Here is a 12,897-nt window from a genome sequence, read left to right on the forward strand (position 1 = left end):
GGGGCCCAGCCTTTCACAGGGGAGCTTTGAGAAGCTTCTGGAGGGCCAGATGATGGAGTGGGGCTGGAGGTGTCAGCTGGTGCCTGGCCCCCACAGCTGGGGAGGTGGTGGGTCCTGGGGTCGGTGGGGCAGGGTGGGCAGGACATGCAGTAGAGACATCTGAGGCCCGCTCTGGGCTTGAGGAACTTCAAGGGGCGGCCCAACCAGACAGAATGCAGGTCTGAGGTCGGCTCTTCCCTCAGGAAGCCCTCCCTGACTGCTGCCATCTCCCTCCAGCACTTTCAGCGTCCCCTCCACTGTGCACGCCCCGCACACAGGAGGGGCATTGGCCCTTGGACACACGCCCCCAGCCAGGGTTCAGCCACAGGGTGCGAGCTCCTGGGAGCAGTCAGCCCTGCCTGGGGGGACTTACTGGACTGCGGGCCAGGTCATCAGCCCTAGTCTGGAGGTCCTGCAGGAGAGTCACCACTTCCAGGTTCCCAGCAGCTTCTGCCTGTGGGAGGGGCACAAGGAAGGGGCTGTGTGCCACAGGAATGCTGGCCAGCCTGGCCCTGCTGACCCTTTCACTGCCCCTTCTGTCCACCAGGACGCCCTCGCTGACTCTTGCACGTGCACACAGGGCCCCATGTCTCCTCCATTCTCCTCGTGCCCAGAGCTCTGGGCCCAGAGAGGGGCCAGGACTTCCAGGGGACAGCTTCCTGGGCTGCTGAGTGTCCACCACGAGAGCGAAACCGGGCTTTCGGGGGAGGGGCAGAGAGGGGAGCTTCTGGAGCTGTCAGGGAGGCCTCCCTGCAGGACAGCACCTTGGAGAGGGCAGCAGAGCACTGGTGGCACTCACCACGAGCAGGGCACAACGGCCGTCATAGCCAGGCTGGCCCAGGTCAGCTCCCGCCTGCCACCACGCCTGCAGACCTTCGCTGTCTGCCCTGGATGCCAGCCTGGGAGGGGAGCCAAGGAGGGGGAGCCATCAGGCCTGCTGGGCACCCATCCAGTCCATCTGCCCACCTGCCTGCCTGGGGGTGCCCTTGGTGCCTTTACAAAGCCAGCCCCAAACAGCTGACCCAGCAGCGCTGGGCCCTGGGGCAGGAGTCAGGCAGCCTGGAGCCTGGTTTCACCCAATGGGGGTGACTGACTCAGGTCGAGGGTGTGCGCACACGTACACACATGCACGAGCATGCACACGCACGCATGCACACACATGAGCAAGCAGCACAGACACACGCATACACCCCACCTGCTTGGTGCTGCATGCCAGTTTCACATTTCACAACACAGCTCTCCCCGGGCGGGGCCCACAGAGGCAGCAGGAAAGTCTGAAGCAGACCAGTGGTTCAAAGAGGACACGGTGAGGGGGGACTGGGACCAGCAGGCTGCCTGGGGGGGGGGGGTCTTGGCTGGGAGCGGGGCCTGGACCTGCCTGCCCTGGGGAACAAGGTTACAGGTGGGCACAGAGCACCTCACAGGCACTTACCAGGGTCCTCCTCACCTTCCCACTCTCTCGGAAGAGCCCACTCCCCACTCTGGGACCTGGCAGGGTGTGCTGGCCGGGGATGGAGGCTGGGAAGGGAAGGGCTGCCCCCCAAAGGGACCCTAGTGACCCCACTCTAGTCAGGAAACAGCAGCAGCAGCAGCCTCCTCAGAGGCACTGGGTAACAATGGGGTGAATCACTCTGGATGGCACCTCTAGCCTTCCTGGGCCTGACCCCAGGCCTGATGCACTAGCTCCCCAACACACTTGATCTTGGGAAGGGTGGACCCCCAAATCTAGCCAAGCCCCTTAGGTTGGGCTAACCCACTTCCGTGGGATCTGGCTGTCCCCTGCCCTTTCTGCCTCAGTATCCCTATCTGTCAATGGAGCCAACAAGGCCCACCTGGGGTGCAGCCCTGAACCGAGTCACCCCAGTGGTTGTGGGCAGGCCCACAAGGTCAGCACAATCCCTCTGTGCTGGGCCCTGAGAGCCCACCTCACCCTGTATTCTCAGAACAGTGGGCAGGGGGCGGGCCAGCCAGCAGGACACTGAAGGCCAGGACTGGAGGGGCTGAGGCTAGGGGCTCGGGGTCTCTCCACCCCACCCTGTTACCTGGATTGGGTGAGGCCTTGCTGGGACCAAACCATGGAGGTGGGGTGAGGGGCCAGAGCTGCGTCTTCCCAAGTGGGCCGCTCATCCCTCCCTCACTCCCAGCCGGTCATGCTGAGATCCCTCCGTCGTCACCCACCCCATTGGGCCTGGGATGCAGACCCCGGCTACTTCTAGCACCAGCCCCGGCTACACCAGGCAGTCCTCTGCCCTCCTGTGACCACTGCCCACCTCGGTCCCTTCCTCCCGCCCAGGCTGGACACAGGAGCTGCTGGCGGGCGCAGGGGAGGCACAGAATGGGGATCAGCCAGCAGCACCATGGGCCAGGGCATGGAGGAGGGGCCTGAGCTCCGTGGTGCTGGCCCGTGGCCCACCTGGCCCCCACCAGGGCCCGCACCACCCTGGGCCTTTGTGCCGGCCTGCCTTCATGGTCACTCCAGGCAGCTGTGAGGTCAGAGCCCTGTTGGCAGCTGGAGGCCATGCCCATGAAGCCCCCACCCCGGCCCACAGTTCCTCCCTGCAGGCCTGGCTTCCCTTCTTGGAGCCCCAGCCCCATATCCCTGGAGGCCCTCACCTGCACAGCTCTGTCCCAGCGTCCTCCAGCTCCTGCGGGGACAGGCAGGCCCCAGCTGCCCGCAACAGCTCAATGACGTCCCGATGCCTGTCAGGGGGAAGGGTGAGCTGGTGGCTGCCCTGCTCAGACACCCACGGGCCCCAGTGCCAGGAGCCCACCTGCCCCAGGCTCGACTCCCGCCCCTGCACTCGGCCACAACAACCTGGGTGTGCAGAGCGGGGCCGAGCCCAGGACACCCCAGCACCTGGCCCCATTACGGGGCATCAGTCAGCCCTGGCCACGCTCCTCCATCTGCCCCACCATGGTTCCGTCCCACCCCCTGAGGGCTGCAGCACTCCCGTGGGTGCACAGGGACAGCCCACCTGGAAGACAGTCTCTGCACTGAGCCACCCAGCCCCACTACACACACCTGCCCTGACTAGGGCTGGACCTGGGGAAACTGAGTCAATCGGGCCCAGGCTCTGCCCTTGGGGGTGGGGTGGGGATGAGACACAGCAGACAAATGTGAACAGTGGGGACAGCTGGCCCAGAGCAGGGCCTGGACGTCTGCAGGTATCCAGAGGCCGTATCTCATGGGCCAAGCTGGGCTGAGCCAGCCATGGGCGCAGGTGGGGTGCAAGCGGGGCTCGGCAAAGCCAAGGAACAGAATGGGCGAGGCCAAGGCCACACTGCCCACTGCAGTGGGGGGACACCGCCCTTGCCACGTAACTACTGACCGGCCTGTCACAGTGTCAGGGTGGCCATGAATTGCATGGTCACTCTTCTTTTAGTGAGGCTGGGACCCCTAGGCTTTGCTCCTCACCCCTCCCCCAAAGAGCCCTTCTTGTGGGTTGGCCTCTCAGGGCCAGGTAGGGGAGTGAGGCTGGGAGACCGGTTTGGGGGGTGTTGTGACAGCGGGGCGGGTATGAGGGGGTGGGACCAGAATGAGGTGAGCTCATCATGCTATCCACCCACGCCCCAGGACGCACAGCCTGCAAGCTCCAGCCACATCAGCCACGGTGCCGGGGTACACCCTGCACAGCCCCTCACCCTCTGGCCAGCGCCAGACCTGTTCTGGGGACCCCACGCTCACATGAGACTGGGAAGGAAGGAGTGACCAAGGGTGAGCACCCTACTCCAAGGCTCATAGCAGACGAGGGTGCCCAGGACAGTCGGTGCCCAGCGTAGACAACCCTCGCCTCCCCAGAGTAACTCCCCAGGGCCCTGCAGGCCACGTTCCCCACCCCCTCCCCCAAGGAGAAGGGCCGGGGCGGGGCAGGGTCTGGGAGCTGCCACAGACACTGCCAAGACTGACTTTGCCTTTGGGAGCAGGAAGACTACCCAAGGATGAAGAGCAAAGCTGTGTTCCCCCAACACGCACACACGTGTTCACACATGCACGCGCACATGCACAGACTCTGGTCTGAGGCTGCTCTGGGCCTCCGGACGGGTGATGAGGCAGAGGGCCCTGCCCCACCCGGAAGGTCTCCCCAGCAAGGTCCATGCTGGGGAGAAACTAGAATGTGGGCCCTAGTCCCCGAAAGCCCTGTCCACCTTGTGTGTGGCCACCCCCTCTGCGTTTGGACTGGTGTCAGAGCAAGAGAAGCCAACCCTTAGAGAAATGCCAGGACCTGCGGAGGGCAAGGAGACGCCTCAGCAGAGGGCACACAGGTGGCCTCAGGCCCCCACGCGTGCTCCCCACACCCAGGGGCAGGAGTCGGAGTTGGGCAGGGCGGGGCCAAAAGTCTCATGGACCTCCCGCTGGATGGCAACCCCCGCTTGTCATGATTTGGTTCAACATTGATCCTCACACACACCCTCTGCAAGGTGCAGCCCCCAGCACGTATGCCTGTCACAGAAGCCCCAGCAGAAGCCTCTGAGTGACCCCAGCTGCAGGCCTGGCTGCAGGGCAGGGCGTCCCATTGCCTCTCTGCCCACTTCTCCAAGGAGACCTCAGCAGGAGCTCAGCTCTGCAAGGCGCCACTAGGCAGCCCCCACACCTCCAGCCAGGACCCTACCTGTAAGAAGCAGAGGGTGGAGCCAGCTTGGGGGCTCCCCTCCCACTACTGTGCAGGCTAAGCCTGCCCTGAGGGCACCTACCTGTGCCAGTCTCAGCCCCACGCCTGGCACTGGGCAGCCTGCTTTATGCCTCCCCCCTCCCCAGCCCTCCAGGTGCACGTAGACGACTTGCAAAACACGTGAGACCCCTGTGCTTTGTCTGTTTTCCTATTCTAGAAACTGTTCCAGGGTCTTTCTTGGCCTGCCTGGCTCAGCTTGGAGGTTCCCCTCTCCAGTAAGCCCTCCCTGACCACCCTGCCCAGAGTCCGTCCTCCCTTTGTGGGCCCAGGCACGGTCACCACTAGTACCTGGGGCCCAGGGTGGGGATGGGTGAGGCTCTCAGAAACGGATGTCCTCAGCCATCCAGCTCTGCCTGGGCAGCGGTGTGACCACAGGTAAGCCTCTGCACAGCGCTGCAGGCCCCCATGCCCCTGCCCACACGGTACCTGCCCCGTACGGCCAGCAGCAGCGGGCTGAGGCCGTCGTTGTCTCGGGCATTCGCGTCCGCCCCTCTCTGCAGCAGCATGGTGACCACCCCCGCGTGGCCCCCCCGGGCGGCCGCGTGCAGTGGAGTTTGACCGTTAAAGTCCTCTAGGCTCAGCTCACTGCCCTGAGGTGACACAAGGACATGTCCCCCACTGAGGAAGGGCTGGGCAGGGTCGAGTAGGCCATCGGGAGGGGACGGGAGGGGTCGGGGTGCACCCCCCTTTAGCTGCAGTGAGGCCGCACAAGCTGGCTGCCCAGCCTGGTGGACCCGGGCACAGGGCAGTTATCGGGCCCTCCCCGGGCCTGGCATGACTGGGGCTGGTACCTAAGGGAGTGGGGGCTTACCCGCTCTGCAAGCAGCTGCAGGGCCTCCAGGTCACCAGCATGGGCTGCAGCACAGGCCAGACTGGGCATCAGGGCGTCTTGAACAGCATCAGCCTGCTGGGTGGGGGGTGGCAGCACCCTGGGACTATGCCTTTCCCTGGGGTCCTCAGCACCCCTTCCACCCCAGCCTGGGAGCAAAGTCCAGAACGTGAGGCCACCATCTGGCTCTGTGCTCACCAGCTGTGTGACCAGGGCCTGCCACCCGCCCTCTGTGACCCATTTGTTGGTCTGTCTCCACCGCTTTCAAGGACACAGGGACACAATCTCCACAAAGAACCAATTTGGCTCAGCATGGGAAGAGGTGCCAGGCCCTCTCCCCAGGAAAGAACCCTCCCCTGCAGGTCTGCCATGTCCCCCCAGCACCAGGCCTGTGGTGGGCTGTCCAGGAGCTCCCCAAGATGCCAGAAGGTCAGGGGTCCCAGTACAGGCCCCTGCAGGTGGCCCACACTTGGCCCAGCCCCTCTCAGCCCCGCGCCCAGCACCCACGCTGGGCCTGCCGCAGGCTGCGGTGGCCTGTATCCAGGTCATTAAGGCACGACGCAGCCACCTAATGACAGGCTGCATGCATCCCGGCCTTTCATCTGACCAGCACCAGCGCCAGGCAGGCAGCAGTCACCACCACCGAGCTCTGCACAACAGGTTTGTCCCCACCCTTGCTCTGAGGAGGGGAAACTGAGGCACAGGGTGTGACCCCGGACAGCACTGGACTCAGTGCTCTGTCACCTGCTGGGGTCAAATGCCAGGCCTGGACGCTTTACCCAGAGGGCAGGTGGTTATATGATGAGGGCACCAGGAGGCCCAATCACCCCTGTGGGCCTGGTACAGCCTGGAGCGCCCACCCCAGAGCCTGAAGCATGTCCTCAGCTCCCCTGCGCCTTCCTGGCTCTGGGCACCCTGGCAGAGAAGCAGAAGGGGAGCTCAAGGCCAGCCGCTGCTCCAGGCAAGGTGTGAGGCCTGGGGCCACTGCCCTGTGAAGCCCCAGTATGCAGGGAACCCAGAGCGGGTGGCCCCTTCCTCCTGGCACCCAGGACCTGAGTGCTCCCCTCTCACAAGACAGCCCTGCACCCAGGGCAGGGCCAGCACGAATGGCCAGCCTGGCACAGCCCCCAGCTGCCCCACCGAGTGACTGGCCATGTTCTGCCCAGTCTACAAGATGCAAAGGCTCCCCTGACTGCCTGCACCTCCTCGAATGCTGCTCCAGGAACTTCTGGAAACACTCCTGCTATGGACTCAGGCTTAGAACCAGGTGGACCCAGGGCCAAAATCAGGTGGACCCAGGCCTAGAACCAGGTGGACCCAGCGCAGAACCAGGTGGACCCGGCCAGAACCAGGCTGTGCCTGGTGGCTTTTTGCTCATGCACTGGAATGCGATGGCCAAGGCTGGCACCTGGCACATCCAGCAGGCCCCCTGCTGCCCATCCACTGGGCAGTACCTGAGTCAGACTGAGGAGCTGGGCGACCCCGAGGCCCAGCGTGCTGCTCTGAAGGGAGGGCTGGCACTCGTCTGACACGGGCAGCGTCATCTCTCCCCGAAGGTCCCTGGCCAGCAGCTGGGGGAGAAGCACAGGAGAGCCAGGGCCCCAACTCAGCAGCCACTAGGCCTGGAACCTGGGTGGACATGTGACAAGGGCTGCCCCAGGCCTGGAAACCCTCTGTCCAGGCTTTACCCCATCAGGCCTGAGCATGGTCCAGACCAGGTCCCCAAAGGCCAGCCCTACCCTCCATCTCAACTAGCTCAGGGTCCCCAAGACTCCAGTGGCCGCTGCCCAGCGGAACTGGCTCTGGCTGTGTCTGAGGCCTGCCTGAGACGGGTGGGGAAGGAGGAGCTGTCTGGCAGCAGTTTGGGGACCCTAAGCATATGCCAGACCTGACACCCCCCAACAAGGTATGACAAGCCGGGCCTGGGCTTGGGGTCAGCAAAGGCGGGAGTGGGGAGCGGGCAGCCCAGGCCCCAGAACTGGCCCTTTGCATCATGGAGACCCCTAGAGCCCTGCCCCCTTTTCAAACCTAGGCACACACCCCTGGACTGGGCCCCACTGTCTGCCCGCGTCACACCCCCGCACGCCCGCAGGGTCCCACTGACACATGTTCCAAGACCATGCCCACAGCCCGAAGGGCACGCACCTCCTTCTTGCTGTGCAGGCTCAGTCTGGGCTGGCCCAGCACGTAGGACAGCTTGGCCAGGGCAGCCTCGGATGTCATGTCAAAGCCTGAGACGATGCCAGCTCCTACCGTGGCCTGTGGGGAAGGGACATGGGTGGGAAATGGGGGGTGGGGTGCCCTCCCTCTGCAGCCTCCATCCCCCACCCCTACCATGCCAGTAGCGTAGTCTGAGGTCACAGTGCCCTGCAGGCAGTGCGTGCAGTTCAGGATGATGAGGCCACGCTCAGTCGCTGCCCGCAGCTCCCACAGCAGGTCAGGCTTGGTGGGCCCATTCCCTGAGCCGAAGGTCTCCATGACCACACCCTTCAGCGGGGGCTGCAGGAAGGCCCGAACCTGGGGGCCGGGAGAGCATGGTGAGGGCCTCTGCTTCCTGCTCCAGTGACAGGGACCAACAGGCTTGCCAGAAGCAGCAGGGCCGCCCAGCGCACTCCAAGCGGGCCACGTGGAGAGCCGTAAGAGGCTGCTCCCCACCCAGTCCTCCCAGGGGAAACCCTTGTCCCTCTTAAGGATGTAAGACGGTGTCTGGTGTGGAGAGAACCAGAACACGGTGGAAACCCATCAGGGGAGGTCGTGGGGACTGGCTGGGGATGAGCAGAAAGGCCCCACCCCCGCCCGGCTGCCCCACCATCCTTTCCGGCCCAGCCCATCCGTCTGCCTCGGCTGGCACACGACACGATGCTCCTAACAGCTGGTATTTGGGGAAAGGGTCTTGCAGCTAAACATAAATGCAGGGCTCCTGTTACTGCCACAAGCCAGGGTGCTGGCCCACCCACATCCCTGGAGACTGGAAGTCTCCACTCAGAAGACAGGACGGGCTTTGGGTCCACCTCGCACAGGAGACCTGTCCCCAGCTCAGCCTTGCCCAGCTCTGTGAGGGTATAGGATGTCAGGGGGGCAGGGCTGTGGAGCCAGCTCTGTGGCCCTTCGTTTTCCAGGCTGCAGCGTGTTCTAGAAATCTCCTGAGTAACCAGGCCGTGACTTCATGGACAAGCACGGTTTTCCCTGACAGACGCTGTGCAGCTCGGTCCTACTCCACGTGGCAGCCTTGAGCGCTGACCTCTGGATACGATAAACGTAAGACCCGCCTCACAGGCCAGGGCGTGCCCGGTGGTGAGAGGCCTGTGCAGCCACCCTGCCACCAGTGTCAGCTCCTGGGAGGACCCTGTCTGCAAGGCCAGCCCCACTGTGGCTCTGGCCCATGAGCTGCTGTGACAGCGAGGCCACGGAGCCCGGCCTCAGTGCCCCAAGGACCCACCTCCTATTCTGAGGGTCTCTGCTTTGGGGAGAGCAGAGGCCATCATGGACCTCAGGCTGCAAGTGACCTGAACCTCAGAGGTGAGTGATGCCAGATGGTAGGGGACACATATGCTGGTGGGTCTGTGCCTCCATCTGCAGGGGGACAGGGCTCCTGGGTGCATGTGGCCCCACCCTGGCTCCCAGGAACAGTGTCAGGACGACCTCTGGTCCCGGCCCCGCAGGCTGTGCCTACTGCTTGAGCAATACCCCCTGCCTTCCCCACCCAGCCTTCCCCAGTGCATGGCCACACTGCATTCATTCTCCAAACGCCACGGGTCACTCGTCCTGGGCTGGGCACAAGGGTACATAGTGAACAGACTGCCCGTCTGTCCCCAGTGCCCCATGAGAGGGCTGGGGACCGGTTCACAGACTGCCGCTGGAGGTTGGCAGTGGCCCGGTACCGAGTCCTGGAGGCTGGGACTCCTGGTGCTCTGCCGGGCCACCCAGTGTGTGGGGACGCACCATGAAGCCACCTCTGTCCAGACAGAAGAGGGCCACAGTGCCTGGACAGTCACAGCCCGCCTACAGCCACAGTGCCTTCGGGTCCAGTGCCAACGTCCCTGTACTCACACCAGCAATGCCCGGAGAGGCTTTTAGCTCAGAGACCCTCTATGCCACAGACCTCATGGCATCTGAGCCCAGCTCACAAGGCAGGACAGAGGCAGGTGCTGCGGCCACCCAGTGACAGTGAGTGGCTGAGGGTCAGTGGCAGACAGCAGCCAGAGTCCTGTGTCCACGCCCCATCGTCCCCAGAGGAATCACCAGACCAGGGGCCATGAGGCCAGGGGCATCCAAAGGACAAGCCCACATCCCAGAAAAGATGAACTTGGGCCCTGAAGCTTCAGCAGAGGAGGCAGGGGTGGGGCATGCAGGGCCCTGTGACGTGTGCTGGGGCCGGGATGAGGGGCTCTAGCTACGTGACTGTCACTGTCTATGAGCCTGGTGTGGCGGAACGGGAAGCTGGTGAAGCCCCTGGGGAGCCCTGGGGGTGCTGGCTGGGCCGGGCTGGGCCGGGGCGGGTGCCTACCAGGGTGGCGGGGATCCCGGGGTAGAGACGCAGTAGGCCCACGTCTTGCTCCATGGCGCTGTGCACCACCAGCCGCAATTTCCCTCGGACCTTCCGCACCAGCTCCCGGTTGACTGTGAGGACAGATGGACCGTGTGGGCCCTGCAGGCCACCTGCCAACCAAGACCCCTGCCCAGTTCCTCCAGCCCCCTCTGTGCTGCCCGGCCTCCCTCTGGCGTTTTCAGAGCCCCGTGCCTTCGCCTGGCACAGCCTGGGCTCACTCATGCTCTGGCTTGTGAAGGACTCCACGGCGGGGCACCGGGCTTGGGGGGCAAGGAGGACCCCGCAAGGACAGAGGCCTGCCTGAGCCCACAGGCTGCATGGTGGTGCTGGAAGAAAGGCATTCAGCCAAGGGAACAGCATGTGCAAAGGCTAGGAAGCACAACAGATGCAGCACAGCTGTAGGATCGAAAGAGATGTCGGGGTGGCATTCTTAGAACAGCCAGCCTCACCGGCCCCTTACTGGGCACCTACCATGCCCACAGCTCAGTGAGCCAATGAATGAATGAATGAATGAATGAATCTATTGGACCCCTCATCTCTGGGGAAAGAAAGCCTCCGTCTGATTTAGCCCAAGGTCTCAGAGGCCTAATGTGTGCCCATCCCGCTCCCCACGACAGGGAGAATAATGGTGGGTCCCAGCCCTGTGGAAAATGGAGAGGGGCATATACTCGGGGTCAGTGCCCTTGAGCCACCATGCAGAGGAGTTCCCCAGAGGGTCAGTCTCTCCATGGTCTGAAGGCTGCTGCCCTGCCAGGCCTGAGCCCTGGGTGGTACACGGGTGGAGCTGGGCAGCAGGTCTGGCACCAGGCCCCTCTCAGCCCCTCAGCCACACAGGCAGCCTGGACGGGCAGAGGTAGGCACAATGGCCCTGGCACTGAGCGTCATTAGAGCCTGCCCAAGGCACAGGCACCATGGAGACCCAGTGCATCCCAGGGAAACGGTTGTGCCTGAGGCTGACCAGAGAATCAGGCGCAGAGCCAGGAGGGGAGGGGGCCCCAAGGGAGCTATAGGCCTGTGTCCCTGGCTGTATCTGCCAGAGCGGTTCACACGTGATAATAAACAGAAGAACATTCCAGATACATGCTGCCCTCTCCCAGGAGTTAGAGGGGGCGGGTGGGAGACGTGGGGGCTCTGGGGGGTGGGCGATGGGGAGGAGGTAGCGAGGCCCTGAGACCTCCCCCACCCACCAGCCGTGGCATTAGTCAGGCGTCCTTTGACTTAGGGCCCTGTGCCCCAGCTGGGCAAGCAGATAAGACAGTGACCGGTGAGGGTGCTGCCACTGCCCAGGAGTTACGGCTGCAGAGAGGTGTACAGACAAAGAGGGCCTGCGCCCCCAGCAGCTGGCCCATCCTCAAGAGCCCGTGGAACCCAAGTCTTCTGCCTGGGCCTGTGGAAGCCAGGGGCTGGCTGTCCTCCGGCCAGAGGGGCCAGGGGAGCAGCATGAGGCCAGGGCATCCGTACAGAAGGCACGGAGTCCTGCAGGCCCAGTGTGGACTGCACTGCCTCGGCCACTTGGGGGGCAGGGCCCGCAGGGCCAGGCCCCCAGCACCACCACCACACCCTCCTCCCATGGCTCACACTACCTTCTGAGCCCCAAGCCCCTGTCTGCAACAGTGTCTCTGAGGGAAGCCCCTGACAGGGGACCGGAGGGCTGCCGTCCCAGCTCCATCTGGTGGTGTCACCCACCAGCTGCCCTGCTTATACCCTGCTGGCCCAGGTGTCCCTCAGCCCCCCAGCCCCTCCCCAGGGCCTGTCAGCCACACCCTGGGTAGAGCTTGATGTTTCCCAATACCAGGTGCCAGAACCGGCCCGGTGCAAGTTCTCACACACCCACATGGCCCTCCTCCCCAGCCAGCAGGAAACAATGGGGTTATCGTGGGCCTGGGGGCCCAGGGAGGCTTCTTCCCTTGGGGCAGCCTCAACCTGCACCCACCAAGCTGCCGGGTCTGGCCTGTGCGGGCATCCCTATGCCCCGTGGCCTGCCCGGGCTTGGCGTGGCACAGGCAGAGGCCCTGGGAATCAGTGAACTCCTCGGCACCTGCCAGTGGGCTGGTCCCAGATAAGGTGTGACTCAGTCCCCGTGGGGGAGGGGTTGCCCACTCCTTCCTTCCTCAGGTGGCATGGGGTGGCCCATGTGGGACTGGAGGGGCTAGGCGCCACCACCTAGCACGGGTAGGAGTGCCAGGTCCTCTGCCAGTGCCAGCACATGTGCCACCTCCTTCCAGAAGCTTTCTGGACTGCTCTGACCCTCAGTGAACAAGTGGACGCTGCCCAGTCCCCAGAGCGCTGCGCATGCACTGAGGTGTCCTGACCCTTCAGTGCCCAGGAAGGCACCCTGGGGTAGGGAGGCGCAGGGTCAGGACACTGGAATGGGAGTCAGGGCTCAGAGCCAGGCTGCTCCCCTGTGTGGCCCTGCCCCTCTCCACCTGGGTTTCTCACCCTGGTGTCTCCTTCTGCCCTGGCCACCTCAGCCCCACAACCGCCTGGCACAGGGACCTGGGCCGCCAGCAGGACGCCCCCGTCACCTGCCCGTCACCACGCCTGATCCTACAGCTGTGTGTCCTAACATGGGATGGGATGGCTCTGGGGGCTTTCGGGGTCACATGAGCAGCCCACCCTGCAGGGAAAGAGCCCAGAGCCTTCAGCTGCTGCACAAGGAGACCCCCAGGGGCTCTGCCTGCACTGGCCTCCCAGGACTGGCTCTCTAGGCCCCACAGGTCCCACCTTGGCCAGACAGAAGCCCGGATGGGCAGGAAGCCACCCCCACCATCCCGAGGGCTGGACACTGCAGGCAGGCAGGCAGGCAGTCC

At 64.3% G+C, this 12,897-nt stretch overlaps 1 protein-coding gene across 4 annotated transcripts in view; it reads right to left on the reverse strand.

Annotated features, from left to right (window-relative positions):
• Positions 1-12,897, reverse strand: part of ASPG (asparaginase) — a 36,151-nt gene that overhangs the window by 321 nt on the left and 22,933 nt on the right. For 2 of the 4 annotated variants that reach the window (XM_074326810.1, XM_074326812.1), the window contains 9 exons: positions 10,046-10,158; positions 7,873-8,055; positions 7,684-7,797; positions 6,993-7,109; positions 5,521-5,616; positions 5,136-5,299; positions 2,653-2,739; positions 839-938; positions 413-493 (listed from right to left, as the gene is read on the reverse strand). In XM_074326810.1, the coding sequence (XP_074182911.1) occupies positions 413-493; positions 839-938; positions 2,653-2,739; positions 5,136-5,299; positions 5,521-5,616; positions 6,993-7,109; positions 7,684-7,797; positions 7,873-8,055; positions 10,046-10,158 (1,055 nt within the window). Of the gene's footprint in view, positions 1-412; positions 494-838; positions 939-1,234; positions 1,314-2,652; positions 2,740-5,135; positions 5,300-5,520; positions 5,617-6,992; positions 7,110-7,683; positions 7,798-7,872; positions 8,056-10,045; positions 10,159-12,897 lie in introns of those variants that run through there. The other 2 variants (XR_012494489.1, XM_074326811.1) reach the window with 2 other exon arrangements.

This window comes from Rhinolophus sinicus, linkage group LG03 (assembly GCF_036562045.2).
Source record: "Rhinolophus sinicus isolate RSC01 linkage group LG03, ASM3656204v1, whole genome shotgun sequence".
NCBI lineage: Eukaryota > Metazoa > Chordata > Mammalia > Chiroptera > Rhinolophidae > Rhinolophus > Rhinolophus sinicus.